The 21,435-nt window shown below is 41.3% G+C and overlaps 1 protein-coding gene across 3 annotated transcripts in view; it reads left to right on the top strand.

The window, feature by feature from the left end:
• Positions 1–301: 301 nt before the first annotated feature.
• Positions 302–21,435, top strand: part of CDH8 (cadherin 8) — a 153,856-nt gene continuing 132,722 nt past the window's right edge. For 2 of the 3 annotated variants that reach the window (XM_027698400.1, XM_027698401.1), the window contains exons 1-3: positions 302–738; positions 16,249–16,339; positions 16,433–16,695. In XM_027698400.1, the coding sequence (XP_027554201.1) occupies positions 16,258–16,339; positions 16,433–16,695 (345 nt within the window). In that variant the 5' untranslated portion in view covers positions 302–738; positions 16,249–16,257. Of the gene's footprint in view, positions 739–16,248; positions 16,696–21,435 lie in introns of all 3 variants that reach the window. The other variant, XM_027698402.1, reaches the window with a different exon arrangement.

Consider the following 21,435-nt stretch of genomic DNA (forward strand, 5'->3'; position numbering starts at 1 on the left):
TTCCCGGCGGGCATCGCCCCAAAGGACGGGGGGCTCCGGGCACGTCCCAGCCCCGGCGGGCGCCTCCCCGGTGGCCCCGCGGCTCAGGGCCCGCCCTGTGCCACCCCCGCCCGTTCTCCCTCCCTCCCTCCCTCCCTCCCTCCATCCCTCCCTCCCGGGCGCGGGGAGATGCCCCGGCGCGGAGTTGGCGGCCGCGGGGAGCGGGCGGCACGGCCGGCCCTGGAAAAGTTGTGTGCTTCCCTCGCCGGGGGGAAGGCGGGGTGCGGGGTGCGCGGGAGAGGGAGGGGGAAAAAACCACCACCCCAAAGTGCTTACACGAATTTCCCAGCGCTAGACCTGCCTCCGAGATCAGCCCAATAAGAGCTGTCAGGGGAGGCTCCCGGCTCACTTTTCCACATCGCTTCACAGTTACATTTGGCAGGCAGGCAGGCACGGCAGCGCGCTCAGCCCCGGAATTAGCGGATTTATTTGGAATATCCCTGCCTTCCTGGAGACGTGCTGCTGCCGCTGGCTCGTGCGAAGGGAGAAATTAATAACTGCACTCCAGCATGCAGGCACAGAGACCCGGGAAGCCCAGCAACCAGCGGCTCCTCCAGCATCAGCAGCCTCGGAAAGCATGAGAAGAAAATCTGGAGAATCTTGCCCGTTCCCAGGGACTGGCTGATGTTTTTTTACCTCACCCTTTCAATCTGTTCGTGAAGTGGCTGTGGGCGAGCGGTTCCCTTGCTCCTTGAAAGAGTGAGTATTCATTTTATTAATACAATTTGTGGCTGGCTGGCAGAGGGCTCTCGCTCCGCGGGTTTCTGTCTGACTTGGGCTCTGTGTGCGTGCAAGGTGCGCTGTGCGAGCGCCTTCCACGTCCATAGGTGCGGTATTAGGCTGAACTGTGGTGCCTCATTCGGTCTGATGTTTTCAATTTCCCCATAATGAAAACGCTTGTTAGGATTTTAAAAATTATTATTATTATTCCCTCGGGAGGAGAAGTGGTGGTAATTGTATTTCTCCTCCCGTTTGGTTTTTTTTGGGGGTGGTTTATTTTCCTTCCCTTCTTTACCCCCCATAAACGATCGGAAGGACTTTGGATCACAGAGGGTTGCTTCCAAGGCTGGAGGACCCGTTTCTTTTCCTTGTTTTCTTATTTAGTAAAATAAGTCTCTGGGCTATTTCACTGTGTTGAATAGATGCAGGGCTGCATTCATGCATTGAAATAGATTGCAGTTTTCGTGCTGAGAATAAAAATCACCCACCAGCCAGATATGTAAATGAGGGAGGAGGAGGCTGGAAGAACCGTGAGGGGGGGAAATCCCCATGTTTTATCACCATCTTCCCTCCCCCAGAAGCTTTGCACCCCCTAAATAAGTAAATAAATAGGAATGGCTTCACAGCTTCCTTTCCTACTTTCAGAGAGGAAAGCATCCCAGAAATACCGCTCTTCCTCTTAAAAGCTCAGATGGGAATGAATCTTTAGCCATAACTAGCCCAGGAGTCATCCTTGTCCCACAAGTTGTTTTGCTTTGGTTGACTAAACAGAGAATGCACCCAGCTGAAACTTGGGAGAGGGGAAAAGCTCCTCAGCTCCAGTCCCTCGCTGCCAAGGCTCCCAGAGAAGAAATGCAGGACTCTGTGGCTCCCGGAATCTGGCTGTGCCACTAAACGCTTCATCTTGCCTTTGAGGGAGCAGAGGAGTAACACATCTTTCCATTCTGCCTGGCTACAACATCTGCCGGGCAGCAGCATCCCAATCGGGAGCCCCGAGCTGCCAGACAGCATCCCTGCTAGACAGCATCAGACCTGAGCACGGGCTTGGCTGGGGAGCCTGGGAGGCACTGCAAAGCTTCAGCACAGAAAGCCTATGGCAGTTTCTAGGAGGGTAATATAAAAGAGATTAATTCAAATCCTTATTTAGACTCTGCCTACCGCCATGAAGGTGACACTACTTAACACAGGCAGGAATTCCTCTGCGGTTCGTTGCTATTCAGTCATGTCTTGAATTTGCCTCAATTCAAACAGTTTGCATTTGGTACCAGACTAAATAGGGTGGAATCAATCCAACCTGGCACAGAACGGCTCTACACAAACCTGCTCGTGTTGCCAACAGGTATCAAAGTCTGTACCCTCGCTTCTCCCTCCCTCTTTCTCTCTTTCAGGCAGGCACAAACACACACACTCTGTTTCATGCAAACGAGTCTGTCTCCTCTGAAAGTAGGAATAAACACTCATACAAGTTTTATAAAGGCTGACACCTCTAAACAGCCGACTTGATCTCATAAATGGCTCACCATTTGTGGCTCTGGTTATCACAGCCAGATGTTTTTTGGGGGATGCTGGTTGTAAGAACTCAAATAGCATTAACTGTTTATTGTTTCAAATCTACCATGTTAGTGCTTAATAGAAGGGGAGCTAACAGCTGCTCACTTCAGTTTCAATTAAAGAATAGAGCTGATAACTACCAAAGCTATAGATAAAGAATCCTCTTAACTTCACTCATCCTCTTTTGGAAATTCTTCAAGAGTTTCTCTGCAATGAGGAGAAGGAGAAATATGCAGTGCTCTTGTATGAATGATGATCCTCCTCTGTGTTCAATACTAGACTGCTATGAACAAGCAGAGATTTCACAATAGACTTCTCAGTAAATATAAGTAAATAACAAATAAATTCAGAAGACTGAAAAATTACCCTTGTGCATATTTTGCCTCTCTTAAGTAAAATGATAAAGCATCTACAAGGAGTCAGTATTTTGCATACCTGTGAAATTATCAAATTTCACACCCATAAAATCTGATAACATCAAACCCCAAAAGCTCTCTGTAGTGTCACCTCCCAGCCTAATTGTGTGGATATTTGTGACAGAAGAACCCTAGGAAAGGAAGTGATTATTACATGATATTTTAATCCATTAAACCTTATTGTTCCACCTTACTGCTTACAGAATGACCCCAGCTCTCTCCCAGCTTTCTCTTTGGCTATTAACTCCTTTCTTTTTCCAAAACTTGCATCCTGGCTGTGGAGAACTTTGATTTCCATGTCTAGTTGCAAGCTGAGGGCCTTCAGTGTCCTCAGAGATCAAAGTATTTCGTGTTAGTTGGTTAAATTATCCAGGTAAGCAATTTGTTAACTGGGCATGCTACTGGCCAAGAAACTAACTTTTTCTTCAATATTAAAAAATCAATAACACTACGTGTGCCTGCTTAACAAATGCAACTGGTTTTAACAAGAAGTATCCCCGTGTAGGACAGCTACTCCTTCTACATCTTTCATTAAAAAATAAAGGAAGTTTTCATCACTGTGAGGTGAACTAGAATCCTCCTTAGATGAAGTCACTCAGTGCTTTTGCAATATACTTTAGTCATTCCCATCAGCTCCTGCTACTGAGGTCCAAACCTGAGTTGTAAGGGAGGAAGTAGTCCCACAATCAGGTTTAAATTCACTTTTGTCATTTGTAGCCGTCAGGATTTTTCCAACAATGTTGCATCCTTATCAAATACATTTATTTGATCTCTGGACACTATATTTGGATCACTGTTAACATGTGATGCATTGTCTTCTCCGGAAAAAATATACTTGTACTCCCTTTTTCAGGATACACAACCATTCCAAGAACACACAGTCAGCCATGGATATAGATTTAGGTCTGTTACCCCTTGAAGTACTTCCTGAATTTTCTATCTCCTCTTACACAGTTGCAGATTTCATCTCTTTAAGTCTTCATTTTGGAATGAAGTTCCTACAGACTTCAGCTGGGACTTTTTCAGACACTTATTGAAAATCAGGGCCTGGAACCCACCCACTTGACTCTTGATACTCACAGATCATTTAATTTCCAAAACTTGAGAGTCTTTAAAGGGAAAGAAATACTGACCTTTGAGTTTATGAGAGAGAAGGAAATGTGAACACGTACTATAAGTTCTGGGAGCTGTGTATTTCTAAGTGATGGTTGTGTGTGCTTTGTGACAGAAAGCAACTGCTCATGATACTTAGTAAAACAGGTATTTTTATAGCATACCTCATAACCATATATCTTAGCAGTATTCCTTTTCCATTTTAGTATTATTAAAGCCTGACCTACTGTTAATACTGACAGTTGTATGCTTACATTATACACTAAAGTGGTGTCATAAGAGTCTTTCAACTATGAGTATAAGATAATAAAACCTAAATTCTTGCAGTGGGAGGCAAATGCTAAGGCAATTTGAGCTTAGAACGTTTTAAGCATCATTGCTACCAGATCACATCAATAGAATTAAATTAGATCATGGAAACTCAACATTTTTCTTAGTGTTGTTGCCATAGAAAAGGTGGCTCACTTCATATCTTTCCAAACATAACTATTTGAGCAGTAGACAGACAGAGAACAAGGTAAAGTCCAGTTTGAGATTTTAAATGTGTGTATATATATATATTTATTTGTTTTCCTCTCAGACAGATCTCTTTGTTCTAGAATCTCTTTGGCACGTTTCTCATTTTGTCAATCAAGTAAATAATGTCAACTCAGTGGCATTAATAAAATTTTGTTCTCAAAATACATTAGGTACTGATGGTATCTGGAGTAGTAAATGCAAGCTGAAAAGAAAAAAAAGTATTTCTGAACCAGTTCAGTTACCAACAAATGGATTTTAAAGCATCTGACTCCAGACAAAAGACTGATTTCTACCTGCCTTAGTCATGAGCCTTCATCCATGAGTTGCAGTGATAACACTCATAGAATTGATTTTCCAAGGTGCTGATCATGATGTGCCTTGTGAAAATCATTTGAAATTGAGAATGATCAGCACCTTGGCTTGGATTGCAAATTAGCAGTGCCTGCCAGTCCTAGAGCTGGGCAAGGGAAACCTTCCAGGAGAAGTGTCCCCTGTGCCCTGCGGTGCCCAAGTCATAGCCAAGCTCAGGAAGGTGTTTCTCGGTGTGTCTTGATGAGGTCTTTGCAACAGATTTGGGAGCTCAAAACATTATGAAAACAGTCATTCTTGGCAGTCCTGAGTTCATAGTTCCAGCCTTCTAATCTGGTGTGTGTTTGGCTGAAGTGTCTTTCTGCAGGGAAGCAAATGCTCCAATGCTCAGCCCCGAGTGAGGAACTCTGACAAACCCATTTCCTTTGCAGCCACTGATGATCATAATCATATGCATGTACATATTTTACAGTTTTATGTTTATATATAAATACAAACATAGGAATACAGATTTGTCTTTATATGTATATATATTATATCCAAGCCCTTAATACTAATGCAAATGGACTGTATGCACTCAAGAGGGAGTGCAATTCACTAATTGAGTTTTGCAACACTTCAGATGTGAATCTCTCTCATGGATTAAATGTAACAGCTCTGATTGCCTTTTAAGTAACAGATCATCAAAACTTAATGTCACTGAAGCTTAGACTGAGTTCTGTATTCTAGTCTGTGGCCTTTATTTTTTGTGCATTTCCAAAAGTTAGATTAAAAAAACCGAAACCAATAATTGGGGGAAAAAAACCCAAAACCCAAAACCTCAACTTGGCAACTGTCAAAGGAATAAGTTTAACATTGAAGAACCCTAATTTCTTCCAAACAACTCATTTTAAATCGATGGTAAAACTGCCATCAAATTCAGTGATGCAAAATTGAAGAGCTTCACTTCTAATTTCATATGTCTCGGCAGAAGAGATTTGAGTAGGTTTGTTGCAATCCATATATGCATGTGGATGTTTATGTACATATACATAGTCCAGGTAGGTTCACATTTTTCCTTTTTAAAGATTTTTTTATGTACACACACATTCATGCATAGGTAGCTTTCACTGAGTCATGATGTCCACTCATAATTTTACATTCTTAGTTGAATCCAAATAAATGCCAGGAAAACTTGTGGGATTTTCCTTAATTATAGTGTTTTGTTTAATTCTGTAGAGAACACTTAACACTCTTCAAAGAAACCCAGTGAAAATGAAAGTTCTGTTGCATATATATATATATATAAAGACTGAAAAAGAAGCCCAGAAAGCAAGATATTTATGTCCTTCATTAATATTTAAATGTTTTTTCGGGAAGCACAGGATAAGCACATCCCAGCTGGAACTCTCCTGATAAACAAAGCCCCAGGCAGAGCATGGGTAACACCTCTTTCTCAGTTGCAGCCCAACCTGTTTTCCCTTTTTATGAGCTCTCTGTGTTGTGCACAACTTGCCTTTTTTTTTCCCTTCTCTCCCTTAAAAGTGATGTAGGTCTTCAAAATCTGTAATACACCTTCCTAGAGCGGGCATGGCTGTGAGAGATGAGGTTGGCATGAGCTGAGGCTGTTAAGTCTATAAGCAATGCAGTTCTATTTTAGCCCAAGGAAAATCGCTTTAATCAGTGGACTGGAGAGAATAAAAATGACTTCAGATCACTTCTTCCTCTTACTGCAGGATGGAAGCAACACTGATGCACTTATTTTTGTTCTGTTTAAGTTTCTGGACCACTTTGGTTGTCTGTCTTTCTGTTCTAAGCCTCCCTCATGGGATTCTCTGCACGATGGCATGAGGTGAAGTGATGTTCTGACACACATCAGTGGAGTGTCTGACTCCTATAAATCCCCAAACCTTTCTTTTTTTCCCTTTTCTAAGTGCAAGAAGTTGAAAGGGACAGTTTCAAACACCTTTTGTTCTATGGTAGAACTAAAATAGCCGTGTTGTCATTTTAATGTCTATTCCTCTTTTATCAGCCGTCATGAAAAAGAAAAACAAAATACACCAAAAAAATTCACACACACGAAAAGCCACAAACCCAAACCCAAACCCAAAAATCCCAAACAAACAAACAAATCCAAAACAACCTTAAAATGTTGTAGATACACATTTCACTGGAGAGGAAACTTCACCCTCAGTTTCCAACTGTGGAGCACATGGTGCCTCTTTGTCCTGTTCCTGTTGGATCCGTGACTGGAAATCCTGAGCACTACACAGTGCAAGGAATCATAAAGGGAAAAAATAGTTTGAAAGTTCTAACAACACACTTGGTGAGGGGTTTTTTTTAATGCATTCTGGTTCTTTAAAGTAGTGAACACTTCTGGAAAGACTGACAGCTTTATATACAAAGAGTCTGAGTCTTGGCAGCTGTAAAGTTGGCCCATATTGATTTTACTACCAAAGAGCAACAAAAATATCCCCAATAAGAAATTCTGTTGATACCAGTAGAAGTTCAAAAAATAGCATTACATCACAGGTTCAGGATACTCTTTTGGGGTTTGGTTGGTTGGGTTTTTTTAGAAAGGGATTTCCTGATAGTAAATATTTGCCAAAAATTAAAAAAAAATAAATTAGATAGTCACTTATCTAAAATAGTCTTTGTAGATGTTAAGTATCATGTTGAGAAGTCACAGAATAACAGACAAGTTGTTACAATAGATTGCTTTGATTAAGGGAGATATATTTCAATGTCATGTATGTGTAATTTTTTCCTTATCCCAAAGCATTAGTCAAATTGTGTAATGACCTATATCCTCATCTCCACCAGTTATTGCGTTTCCCAGTTAAAGCACAAGAGGAAGGAAACTAAGGAAGAGGAATTTATCTTAGAAAAGCTTTTCTAAACCTTCCTTCTCTCTGCCTCTGAAACAGACCCCTAAAACTGAAGTGCCCCACTTTTGCTAATAATAACCTTCTAGGTTGATTAATGAATCTCTCAATAAACATTAAAGGTCTAAATACTGAAGAAACTGTTACATTTTTGTACCTGCATGTGCATTTGTGCATGTCTGTATTTCCCCAGTGCAAGTGCATGGACTCCATCAGCTCTATCCAGTGCAAAGACTAACCCTGTGCTTAGAGCAGTCCCTTAGCATTTGACACAAGCTTAGGAACTCGCTTAATAACCTCAAGAACTGTTCAGAAGTGTTTAACTATAAAGAGTAGCAGTGCATGACTAAGCTTAAAAAAAAAAAGTCGGATATCTCTGTTCACTGATTTACTCTCTGTGCAGGGTAAAGAAAGAGAGAGATGGTGTCTGTTGCCATTGCTGCTGAAATAAATAATGCTTTCGATATCTCCTTTTGATTTTCCAGGCAGCCATAAGCAAATTGCCATGAGTAATATATCAAAATAAACTCGGACAATAGATTTGCACTTGTATTGGCAGGATCCCCTGACAGCACGAAGTGTAATTCACCCTCCTGCAATTGTGTAACATTTCCCATCTCATTTCCCTTCCTTTGAAATTTCAGGTGCTTGGCCAGAGGAAAGGATGTGTGGATAATGCTTTAATGCTTTTCTGTGTTCCAGCTAACTCCAGGTGACGTAACAGTCCCTTAAAATCACTGTTAGTCGGGGAAATTTAGTGCAGCTCCCCGGGATAATTGTGACTTCCAGCAATGCCTGGAACGTGCCTGGCCCGGAGTGTGGCTGCTGGCTCGAGGCCACTGCCAGCCCCTCTGCCTGTGCAGTGGGATGTGCTGGATCACAGGAGTTCCCCTGGTCTGAACAGCAGTTTGATGTTGCCTGGCTGGGGCAGGGGGAGAGGCTTCCATCCCTAAAGTGTTCCAGCCCCGATGAACACAGGCACACCAGTTTACCATGGTTGGATACTAGGAGGCCATCACAGATTTAGGTTTACTGTCCCTAATTACCTATTTTCTCCTCTTCTCCAGAAGTTATCCTCCACTCAGTTTTGTTGATTCATCTATTTCTCTGACTGCTCTCTGAAGCATATAGTCAAACTTCACATGCTTTTTGTCAGCACAGTTGTTTCCAAAACTTCCTCTTGTTGTTCTGTAGTTTATGGGCTTTCTAGTTGTGGGTTAAAAACTTGAAGGAAAAGACTTCTTGAAACAGGGTTTTATTGAAAATTCTTTTGTTAACCCACATTTCACTGATGTGTCTTGCTGTGTTGATTGCAAATAGCACAACTGCAGGGACTGTAATGGAGAAGGGATGGGAATGGAGATGAGTTATTTGAAATGTGTAGCTTGCATGTTGTGGGGGCTGAGGGGGGGGGTGGGACAAGAACCTCTTAAATTAAAATTGCTCTTGGTGGAATAATAGCATGAGCAATGCCCTAACCCAGCTCTGTCAAAATGATTTGGCTTTAAAAACACCTTACTATTAAAGGCGTTTAAGTTAACAAGATCATTTTGACAGAACTGGGTTAGGGAGTGACTGCACACACAGTTCTGCTGGCAGATAAGAGGCAGTAAAGTCTAGCCAGGGCATGCAAGTGGCACTTTGCAGTGGGCACTGTGAGCAGGATCTGAGCTACTGCCATGGCAGCGTGTCTGATTACAACCTCAGTCCCTCTGCTCTCACAGTTAGGTGGAGAATCGCTTCTTAATTTTAATTTTTTGGGAGTACATGACTGATCTTTGCCCAAATGAGTAATCCACTGAAGAATAGGAGTTGTTACTTATGGCAAGAAGTATTCATTCCTTTGCAGCATGACAATGCTGCCTTATCCAAGGGGATTTCAATCATGTTAAGGTACAATTTAATGGATATGTACTGGAAACAGGGTGATTGTAGAGCAAATGTGTGCAGGCGAGGATGACGTGATTATTTGTTGGTCTTGGTTCTGGTGGACTTTGATTTTATTCCACTTTAATGGCAAATTAAAAACCTTATCACAGTTCTCGTAAGTGTGAGGGATGGAGCAGCTCTGCTCTAGTGGAAGGCTGAGAAAATTGGGATTGTTCAGCCTGGAGAAGAGAAGCTTTGGGGTGACCTAATTGTGGCCTTCCAGTGCCTGAAGGGAGCCTGCAAGAAACTCGGAGAGAGACTTTGAGCAAGGAATGGAGGGACAGGACAAGGGGTAATGGCTTCACACTGCCAGAGGGCAGGGTTAGATGGGATAGTGGGAGGAAATTGTTCCCTGTGAGGGTGGGGAGGCCCTGGCACAGGTTGCCCAGAGAAGCTGTGGCTGCCTCATCCCTGGAAGTGTCCAAGGCCAGGTTGGACAGGGCTTGGAGCAACCTGGGCTAGTGGAAGGTGTCCCTGCCCGTGGCAGGGGGTGGGACTGGATGAGCTTTAAAGTCCCTTCCAACCCAAACCACCCTGTGATTCTATGAAGAAGAGCAAGAAGAATTCCTACAAGTGGAACTGGAGCACTAGGACCTACTTTTTTTTTTTTACTGAAAACTCAAGGCTCTGTTGTGCTGCCAAATGGGCATCAGTGAAGGAAATATAGTGGTTCTTATCATGGTGGGAAGGCTTTGCATCGTGTTGCTGCTGTTGTTGGGAAAGGACCCTGTCTGAATCCCTGAGAAATAGGACTAGGAAGCATAAGTTGTTGTGTAGCCAATACCTACAGAGGTAAAAGTAAACCTAAAAAAGTTTAAGGAACAAGAAGAACAGTGCAAAATAAAAAATAATAAAAAAACCAGAACCAAACGAAAAGATATTTCAGATACTGTGGGGACAAAAATCCAGAAAGGTGAGAAATAGCCATTGGCAAAAAAAAAGGAAAAAAAGGAGTAAATTTAGCAATAATAAGGAATTTGCTTGGAAATACTGAGGGGTACAACATACCTATACCTGTGTACAGACAGCCATAATGGATCCCAGTTTTCCTGACCTATTAACAGGGGAAATACAAACCCTGATCATGAGCTGTGGAAAATGTGTGATAGTGTAAAGAGAAACTTGTTGTTGCCTAATGAATTTCAGATAAAGGAAACCACAAGATGTAAATTTTTATCAAGGGCACCTGCTTAACCTTCCTCTTTTATTCTCTTAACCTTTATGAAAACTTACCCACCGCTCTGTTTTGTAGTGTTAAGGATCCTTGTTTCTGGCAGACATTAAGTTAAATTAATTCTTCTGGACCAGAAGCCCATGTGGGTGTCTGGGTGGAATTTCAGGGCTCTAAAGGAATCACACAGAGTCCACTAGAACTCTCTGGGTGGTCAGTAAATGAACACCTCTCATCAATTATTTGAAGCTGCTTGTATTGCAGTGTGGGTTCTCTTATACTGAATTAGCATCAAAGGTAGAAATTATGTATTTAAGGTACAAAATATAATGGATCCTGAAAATTCTACAAAAAAACCCCAAACCAACTTTAGGCAAAAATCATCAACTTTTGCCTGGCATTTCTAGTGTGAATTATTTAAAGAAACCAGTACTCAAGGGGGGATTTACCTTAATAATAGTTGTTTAGGAACTGATAAAATCTACCATAATGAAATGGGGAGGTCAAAGGGCTGCATATCAACACTGAGAATAAAATAAAGACTTAGTTGCAATTCTTAAGACAACCCTCCATGTCTCTTGTGTGAAAAAATACTAAAATGGCTCTAAAATTTTTTAAACTAAGATCATGGTGTAAATCAATGCACTGGCATTGTAATAAAGTGTTCATTTGACCAGATGAATATTCTGTGGTTTGAAAACTAAAAAAAAAAAAAATTGATTTTTTTTTTAGTTAAAGGTTTTTATGATCTTATTTTACTTCTTTTTCAGTAAGTAGTTTATATCTTCTGCTACTTTTATTAACTTTATTAATCTTTTTAACAAATCTGCTGCATTCCAGTGTTCACCTTTTACAGCTACAAGATGATTTTAAAGTAATTTTGGTGAAATGAGCTCCATCAGAGCTCATCATAACATTGTAAAGCTTTCCCCCACTCGTGCACAAAATGGGAACTGTGCAACTGTTACAACTGTCTGCTGCCATACCTGGCTCTAACTATGCAGGGAATGAACCTGTAACCTGCATAGATTTTAGTTCCAAAAGAGTTTGTAATGGATATTACATTACTTTCTGAAGTTGGTGTGCGAATACTGAGAGGTTATAAACTTCTGCTTTGTTGTAACCACTTCCTGTGTTGTACTTACACAAGACTTAAGCACTCCGTGGCCTGGAGTTTTATGAGTAGTGCTCCAAGATTCAAGTCCCTGTGAAGAGAATAATATTTTTCTAAAGCTCTATCAGCTCCTACAGTAAGTAGACAACAAACCACTCAGCTTTATCTGTACTTCTCTATGGGCTGTGTGAGGAGAACAAAATTTATGAACACAGCCTTAAGTTTTTGAAACATAACAGTTATTTGAATCTCTGCTACCTAACATAGTGCCACATTTTCTTTCATCTATTTGCTACATTAAAGAAATTCTTTATATTTTAAATATCACTCTCCCCTCTCAGGGATGAATGGAGAACTAAAGCTGTTTTGTAAACAGCTTTGCTAGATTAGAGTTTATCTGTAGTTGTATATATTGTACAGGGAGACCACTTAGAACAACAGTGAAGTTTTATTAAAGGGAAGAGCCCAAAGCCATTTGAGCATGTGGAAATTCAAAGCAAAAAAAGCACTTTTATCAACAACAGCAAAGTCTTGATGAGGATGGAGTAGTAGGAAAGACATGGAGCTGCTGGAGAGAGCCCAGAGGAGGCACCAAGAGGATCAGAGGGATGGAGCAGCTCTGCTGGGAGGAAAGGCTGGGAGAGTTGGGATTGTTCAACCTGGAGAAGAGAAGCTTTGGGGTGACCTGATTGTGGCCTTCCAGGACCTGAAGGGGCCGAGAGGAAAGATAGGGAGAGACTTTACAAGGGCCTGGAGTGACAGGACAAGGGGGAATGGCTTCACATTGACAGAGAATAGGGTTAGATGGGATATTGGGAATAAATTGTTTGCTGTGAGGGTGGGGAGGCCCTGGCCCAGGTTGCCCAGAGAAGCTGTGGCTGCCCCTGGATCCCTGGAAGTGTCCCAGGTCAGGTTGGACGGGGCTTGGAGCAACCTGGGCTAGTGGAAGGTGTCCCTGCCCATGGCAGGGGGTGGGATGAGATGAGCTTTAAGGTCTCTTACAGCCCACCTCATTCTGTGTTTCTGTGGTTCTATGAAATGCACTCTTTAAGGTCCCTGTACTTGTCCTCTTTTGGTTGCTTAGCAAAAGGTAGTTCTGGCTTCACTGTAATAATTTTGCTGTCATTCCACACTCACCATTTCTTTAGACCCTGGCATAATATAGGAAGAGAAAGTGCCACTGTGCCTTACCTGCTCTAGTCTTCCTTGATTGCCAGGTCTACCTTTAGATATGGCTTTTTAATAGCAACCTGATTCAGTAGCCGTATTAGCTTCTCCTACGTATCTAATCCAGAAGATTGCATTTTAGCTGCCAGGCATTTCTTGATTTTCCTATTAGCAAATGTGAAAATTGCACGGCCAAGTATTTAATAATGCCTTCCATCAGCTCCCAGTCACATCCGTGATGTTCTGCTTCCAGGAATGGAGAAGAAAAGCAATTTCTCAATTTGGTATAGGAACCTGGGGTCTATATTGTCTCCACGCATTGCACAAAGTTGATGCCATGATTCACTGATAGAGCCGTGAATCCCAAAGGAGAGTCTGTTTCTCAAATAGCTCTTAAAATGCTCCTGCAGTGCAGGTTAAAGAGAATTCTGTCCAGCTCTATTGTTACACACTGATCACATTCCTCTGCAGAACAAGCACGTGCCAAAGGCCCAGTGGAGTTTTTTTCTTTGCCCTGCGCTGTCCAACACTTGCCCAACTTTGCTGAGAATCTCCCAGCTCGGTGCTCAGTGAGCTTGTGTAACTGTGCTTCCAGGGGGCTGTTCCACTGAGTGAGGTTTAACGACACGGGATGTGCATCACTAACATTTCTGATGTGGCTTTGACTCGTTTGCCTTAAGGTATTGCTGAATACAGAGCTACTGTGAGGACACTGCAGTCACAGTGAATCTGAAGCATTAGTGTGAGTGGATAGGACCTAAATTTGATTGGAGTAAGTGAAGAGTAACAAGCAGGAAGTCTGGGGGAGGAACCGAGGAGGGCTGCACTGAAATGAACTTAATGCTTGCCAAGGATTGAGGAGTGACAGTCTGAAACCCAAATATCCTGTTCTTTCTTCAAACAAAAATGTTTCTGTTAGCATCACATTGTTTTATCTCATTTATTTCATCTCTTTTAGAAGGCAGCCTGTGTAGATTAATTAGGAACTGTTTTCAAAAAGCTTCTTGAATATGAAAAGAAGCATTTTGCTTTCTTTATTAACAAGACCAAATAATAATGATAGAACTATACCAACTTGTACTGGAAGAGTAAGAAAATCACTCATGACCCACTTTGCCTGTTTTTAAGGTTTTGACAGTGTGAGGTGTAACATACTATTCTGTTTCCGGGGTGACTCTATTTCTGGGTCAAAAATAAAACCTGAAAACTCAGCTACAGAAAATGACCCTTAAGTTGGGGTTTCAGTTTATTCCCCCAGTTTTGAATTTCATCCTGGATGTTGTTTGAGGATGATGACTTGTACTCTGTTTTAAAGTGGTTCTATTTCTCCTGTATTTTGATTCTTGCTCTACTGAATAAATCAGAAAAATCTGTCCCCTGGCTGGCACACACACCCACATGTCAAAGGGGATATGAACCCCTATGAGCAAACTTCACCACTTTCACTGAAAATTTGGCTTTTCCTCTCTTTTGGTACTTTCTACTACCAAATGTGCCCCAGGAAATCTGTTTTTATCATGTCCCAGAAAGCAGTAAACTCCATTTAATTCCCTCAACTAAAGAGGGTTCTCAGGCGGTGATTTGACCAACCCTTCCCATCAAGCCATGAGACTGTTTGTTGCTCCTCCTTTTCTGGGGTGGAGAGAAGGATGAGAAATGGAAGGCCTCTCTTGCTTCCCTCACATTTTTCCCAAAATTTCCTTGCAGGAGCTTGCTGTGTTGTCTGGTTTCTTTGTTTCCACCTCAGCTGGCAGTGAGGCCCATCAGCCTCGCAGTTGAGTCTGTAATGGATGTTCCCTCATCCTGGGTGTGTTGTCCCAGCACTGCACTATTAGCTCCCTGCTCTTCCATGCTGCTTGAGATATTGAGTTTTACTTTGGTAGCAGCTCTTCTCCCCTCTCAACAAGACAAGTTTCTCACAGTTTCAGACTTTTGTGCAGCAGATTTCACAGCTGCTTTGGCAATTAATGAATTATAAAAAAGAAAATACTTTTTACATTGCTTTTAAAATAACAGCTTACTTTTACTGGTGTTCTACGTGCTTACATGGTATTTTCTGCCGTGAGGGTGTATGAACCTCAAAAAAGAACAACAAACCTCCACTATCAGAAAAAAAACCCCTAAGCCCTCAGCATTTTCATAGACATGCAACACTGAGAACTCATTTTAAATCAAAAAAACCAGCCTAAGACACAGTGTAAGCTTAAGAATAGACATTTCTACCTCTCTTGTATATAGTGAGAAATGGTTTGGATATGAATCAGTTAAAGAAAATATATCAGGAATCTTTTGACAGAAGTCCAGGCTCTTTAAGCAGCTGTAATGCAGCCCTTCCCCTGAGCCACGTTCCATCAAGCTCTCCAGGTGATCCACGGCTGCATTTCAGGTTTTGCCATCACAGTGGCATCAGCCCTGCTAGGTTGTATTTCAAGGAATATTTACACTGAGATGAAACCTGATGTGACCTTCTGCTACATGAAAGGGTGGGCAGGGAAAGAAAGACAAAATGTTCCCAAATGTCTGTCAAGGAAAATGTCTTTGAAGTAAAACACGACTGTGTGTTTTCTCTGAAAGAGAGACAGTGAGACCTGTAGTGCAGATGTGCATAACTGAGCTTCCTTAAGGTCTGGTAGTGCTCTGGTTTGAATGGATTTCACGGGATTTACCAGTGCTGTTCCTCTGCTGGGCTGGGAAGGTTTTGCTGGGCAATGTGCTGCTGCGGTGAGGTAATAACTAAATTGCCAGTGGATTGCTGGAGCCTTGTACACGTAGGAGAAGTTTGTTTTATTGTTTTCGGTTCTTTTCTTGTGGAGGAAAGGAGAAAAAGAATACAAGAATATTATTTTGTTTGACTTATTTGACATACTAGGTGTTTATGATTGACCACATTAAATTGCAAGCTAGCAGGAAGGATGGGAGCTTCTTCAGACCCTGAGAAAAACTGCAGGTAAAATCCCAGAATGGTCTGAATTGGAAAGAACCTTAAAGATCATCTCATTCCAACCCCCTGCCATGGGTAGGGACACCCTTCACTAGACCAGGTTGCTCCAAGACCTGTCCAGCCTGGCCTGGAACACTTCCAGCTCTCGTGCCCAAATGTTTTCCTGAGCGTGTGTAATCATTCATCTGGGTCTTCTCTCACTATTTCAGGCAATGAAAGAATTCACAGAATCACTTAATTAATTTTTAACCCATTTAATATGCAATAATATTATGAACTACACGTTTAAAACCTACCATGTATTGTTCATGATGTAAAAGTAAATAAGATGTTTCAGAATGCTTTCCTAAGCTATTTAGTCACTGAGTTGACCATTTTTTCTTTTCCCCCACCAGGAATCTTTAATGACTGGAAAACTCAATGGATCATGTTTTTATCATCTAAGCTATTTTTACATTGACTGTGCTGTAAACACATGGAGGAGCTGTAAGTAAATGTTCTGTACTGCATGATGAATTGGATTGCTACAGTCTGGAGGAAAGCAAAATAATAATTTCATTTCTGTGGTGATTTGCGTAGCTCGTGGTACAATGCCAGAAAGACTAACGGAAATGCTTATGGATACATGGACTCCATTAATAATATTATGGATTACTGTCCTTCCTTCCATTTATATGGCTCCAATGAATCAATCTCAAGTACTACCAAGTGGATCCAGTACAGGACTAAAAAGGCTAAATGAAGAACAAAGAGTTTTGAACCGTTCCAAAAGAGGCTGGGTTTGGAATCAAATGTTTGTATTAGAAGAATTTTCTGGACCTGAACCAATACTGGTTGGCCGGGTAAGCAAGATTTGGGGTTTTTTTCTCTGAGTTTATAAATGTGTGGCATGAGAAGGTCTTCAACCATTCAGGCTCTTCTAAGGAATTCAAATCTGAGGTGCTTTGTGATTCCAAAATTCTTCTCTAGTATCCATACTTTAAATGTACCTCATTTTAACGGCTTGGTCTCCTGGTGAGCTAACCTGCTATTTTCAACAAAATTATGCATATTCCATTTGTCAAAGAACCCCACAAGCATGTACACATCCCTCCTTTTATATCATTAGTCACCACTCCTCACCTCTGCCAGCTGAAGAGTTTTACCAAAACAGCCCTTTGCAATATGTTCCTATGCATTCCAAAAGACTGTTACACCTATAAGTTGTTTTCTATTGAAAAAGTAAACAAAAAAAAAACCCGAGAAGGGAAGCTTGGGATTTACAGCAAATTACAAGGTCCTGGTTTATAAGAAGGTCCTGGTATGCACACAGAGGAAATAATATCATTGCCACGGATTTTGTAATTTACTTTCAAAGTTAGGAAGATAACACAGGGGAAATTATCATGTTGTTCTGCGTGTCCTGGCTTGCCTGTTGCCTTAAACCTTTGCTTGTTACCATGCATTAGTTTATTCTGTAGCTCAGTGAGTTACCTCCAGTCAGTGAATCAGCCTTGCACTTAAAAGAGATTCTGAGCCATCTGTATCCATCAGGGATGAATTATCCATAGATTTATTCTTAGAAAAGAATGATCTGTTCATAAATGCACATTTGGCACTGAGCAGGTATAAATACCTGAATTGTTTATCACTGAAGTTCAGTTCTCTTTGAATAACCAGGGATGTTATTGTCATGTTAGCTGGCTACTGAAATGGAGTAAAAAAAATCTAGACAGCCCAAATAATGGATAATTTAATTTCCTGATAATTTTAGAAATTCTATGGCTAAATGGATAGCATATATTATAATGTAGGGACTGTCAGTAGTCATATTTGTTTTTGAAGAGAACACAGGTCAAGTGCATTCCCAAATTTTCCCTACTCTAACCACTTTCTAATCAAAACTTGGGGTCAGAAGGTGTAATGAGCTTTATATCCGGTGACTTTTGATGCTGTGCCAATTTACATTTATATCAGGTATTACATATCTGTTCTCATTTATTTTTCTGTGGTTAGTAACAGATCTCAATTTCAGTGAGACAGCAATGTGCTTACTCCAGATCTCAAAATGTTTTATTCAACCCATTCTTTTTGGAATTATTTAGTCGAGCTTTTAAAATGATTTTAAGTAGCTGAGGAGAATCCTGAGTTTGTACTCTGTAGTCCTTTGCTTTTCAGAGCATATCCAGGTCTCAATATTTTTACAATATTAGGGTTTCTTTGGTGGTTAAAATATCCTAGATTGAGTCATTAGTGAACAGAAGTGGGTAGGTTAAACTAAGCCAAACCAATAAAGACATTATCCCATCTTCTGCAGGCATTTTGAATAGAATTAGCTACTCTAAAATGCTGTGACAATCTATTTGTTGAGGCTGCTGCATAATTAAACCACTGCATGATATAGATGGAAACGAGCAAGAAGTGAAGTTGTGTCCCATAGGGAGCAATCCGAGATTTATTCATTAAAATGACTTAAAATATTCTTGCAATTCCTCTCTGTACTTTTTTCTCGCTCTCCAGAACACTCATCCATATTTCTGACTTATTGTCTTTCCTGAGGCTCACGAGTGCTGTGAGTGCTTTCAGACTCTGGTGTGTAGTCAGAGGGAGCAGAGGTGCTCCACAGCTTTCAGAGCTGCTCTTAATCCTCCCTGACTGCAAAAGCAGCGACTCCCTCAATTACAGTTCTTGGCAACCCTTCTTCCCGAAACTTAAAGGTGTGCAGAGTGTCACCAGCAAAACGCTTTCCTTCTCCATGAAGTTGGGATGTGGCTTGTCCTTTGCACCTTCATGGGTTTGTTATCCATTGCAATTTAAAAATAACCTGCTTTTCAGGACTCACAGTAGGTTTGCACTTACCTGGTTCCTCCTCATCGCTTTTCCACTTATACTCTTCCTCCAGCCTTTCAGTTTTGGCCCCTGGCAAAGGATTTGCAAACCTGGGGTATCTCCTTCATTGTGTGACTTTCTTTTTTGACTATTTTTTCTGCTCTACGACTTCCCTTGATTTTCTTTTTCTTTTTCTTTTTTTTTTTTTTTTGGCAGACTTTGAATGAAGGACACAGTAAAATGTGATATAGTGAATTAGCGTGGAGAGGCTTAACACTGTGGAGAGAATGATATCAAACCTGTGCCACCTGTTTGCTGCATTTTCTGGGCAGAAATACGCTTTTGTGCCACTACAGAGGCAGTATTGCTGGCGTGTGCTTTTCACATGTTGAAGGTTTTTACTATAATCTCCAAACAAATTTTTTAATTGACAGTTCATTGCTTCAAAGGAAACTTCCTTGAAGCAAATCTAATTATGTAGATTTTGGTTGCATTTTTCGTCTCTACACTATTGTAGAGTGTGGCTGGTCCTTTTCATAGCTGTGTATGGTTTGTACAAACATGTAATTAGGTGCTTTAGGGACTAAATACAAAAATAAGTTTTGCACAGACAGAAATGATACACACAGAGGAAGAATTTGTTGTATGTTCTCAAATGTACCTTCAAAACCCACAGAACTGCTCAGAGCAAAATTGATACTTAAATAATGGTTTTCGTGTTAGTGCGTGGAAAGGCCTTGAGTAGAAACATTTGGTTCTAATGGGATTGAATGGATTATATCAGCAAAATAGAACTGAAAATTGAGATTAATTATAACAAAAACAGAACACAAATCTCTTTGCAAATAAAAGCCTGAACGTAGAGTCCATGTGTTCCTTCTGTTAGTTAAAAAGATCTTGTACCAAAGTTTCTGGAGTGCAGAGAAAGTTTGTCTAGACAGGATTTATATGTAGTATCATTTATTAAGCTGCTCAGTTTTTCCAGGAGAAACAGTTTCTAGGCACAAAGACCCTTCTTCAGAGCTTTAAGTGTTGCAATGCAACTGCACACATTTCAAAGGTGCTTTTTCATTGCTGTTCTGCAGGAATATATAGTAATAAATGTATTCTCAATGTATTTGCTCTAATAAATGGAATAGTCTGGGAGAGTAATAAGGGGAATTAACGTGACCACTTTTTTAAAGTGAGGTGCTTTTCCTGAGTGACTTGAGTAAAGCACCAGAGCAAATGTTTTGCTGTCATTCTTTAACTTCTTAGAATGGATTTGAGCAATAGGCACTTTTAATGTCAATTTTAGTCATCATATTCAGTAGGATCAAGTTCAAAATAAGCATCTCTACTTGAGTGCACACATCTGTAAAGAAGGGTATGAATACTTATCTCTTAGGGTGATTGCTGAATTTATGAGAGTTCTCTATAAAATGCCACAAGCATTCCAGTTTTGGGGTTTTATTTTTTTGCCTGTATTCATATCACATTTATTTGGCATTTTCATAGAATCCTAGAATAAAATATCCTGAGTGGGAAGGGACCCACTAGGACCATCCAGTCCAACTCCTGGCCCTGCACAGGCATCCCAACAATCCCACCCTGTCCCTGAGAGCGTTGTCCAAACCCTCCTGGAGCTCTGGCAGCCTTGGAGCTGTGCCAACCAGCCTCTGGGGGAAGAACCTTTTGCTGAAATCCAACCTGACCCTACCCTGACACAGCTGCATGCTTCACCATCTTTGTGCCCCTCCTTTGGACGCTCTCTAATAGCTTTATATCTTTCTCATTTTAATAAATTCCTTATTGTTTTGATCTGTACATGTAGAAATGTATATACACATTTTGAGAAACCTGCAAAATAACATTTCTCGTGTTCGTGCAGCACACTTTGAACGAGTTTGGTTTTATCCACAGCAACAGAGAAAGGCAGATTTGCAAATACCCTTTTGTACTTGATTTCTTTTCTTTTTTTTCCCTTCACCCACAGAAACAGGTACTTTACAAAGCCACTGTGCCTACTTTATAAGGCTCCATATACTGCACGTTGCTGTCAGCAGTTTGCAGCCTCCCCATGGCTGACAACCTCATTCAAGTGTAGAGTGATATGTCTTGTGACACTGCATGCTGTCCCTGTGGACTTGATTAGTTAGAAAGAACTTTTACTTGATATCCACTGCTGCATTTTCTCAGTCTCCTCTGCATGCACTTACAGCACCACGGCAGATGTGCTGTGAAATCTGTGCAGTACCAAATGCCACTGTTCCTTCACAGGACACAGTCACTGAATTCACAATGACATAGATAATAAAGTGGAAAAGCATTAGGAAACCAGATTTGGGGTGTTGTAGCTCCTGTTTTATGGAACATGTGTTATTCGGGATGTTTTAAATGGGTTAGGACCTGGTTTAATAACAGTTTTTAAGCAAAAATCTGGCGTAGTTAATGTAGTTATTGTTGTTTGTAAGTAGAATCACAGAATCATAGAATATCTTGAGTTGGAAGGCACCCACAAGGATTGTCAAAGTCCAGGACATCCCAAAAATCCCACCATAAACCTGAGAACATTGTCCAAACCCTTCTGGAGCTCTGGCAGCCTTGGGGCTGTGCCCACTGCCCTGGGGAGCCTGGGCAGTGCCCAACCAGCCTCTGGGGGAAGAACCTTTGCCTGAGATCCAACCTGAGCCTGCCCTGACACAGCTCCAGCCATTCCCTGGCTGCTGTCCCTGGTCACAGAGAGCAGAGATGGAGCTGCCCCTCCTCTGCCCCTCGTGAGAAAGGTGCAGCCC

This window comes from Neopelma chrysocephalum, unplaced genomic scaffold, assembly GCF_003984885.1.
Source record: "Neopelma chrysocephalum unplaced genomic scaffold, ASM398488v2 Primary Assembly neopelma1_127, whole genome shotgun sequence".
NCBI lineage: Eukaryota > Metazoa > Chordata > Aves > Passeriformes > Pipridae > Neopelma > Neopelma chrysocephalum.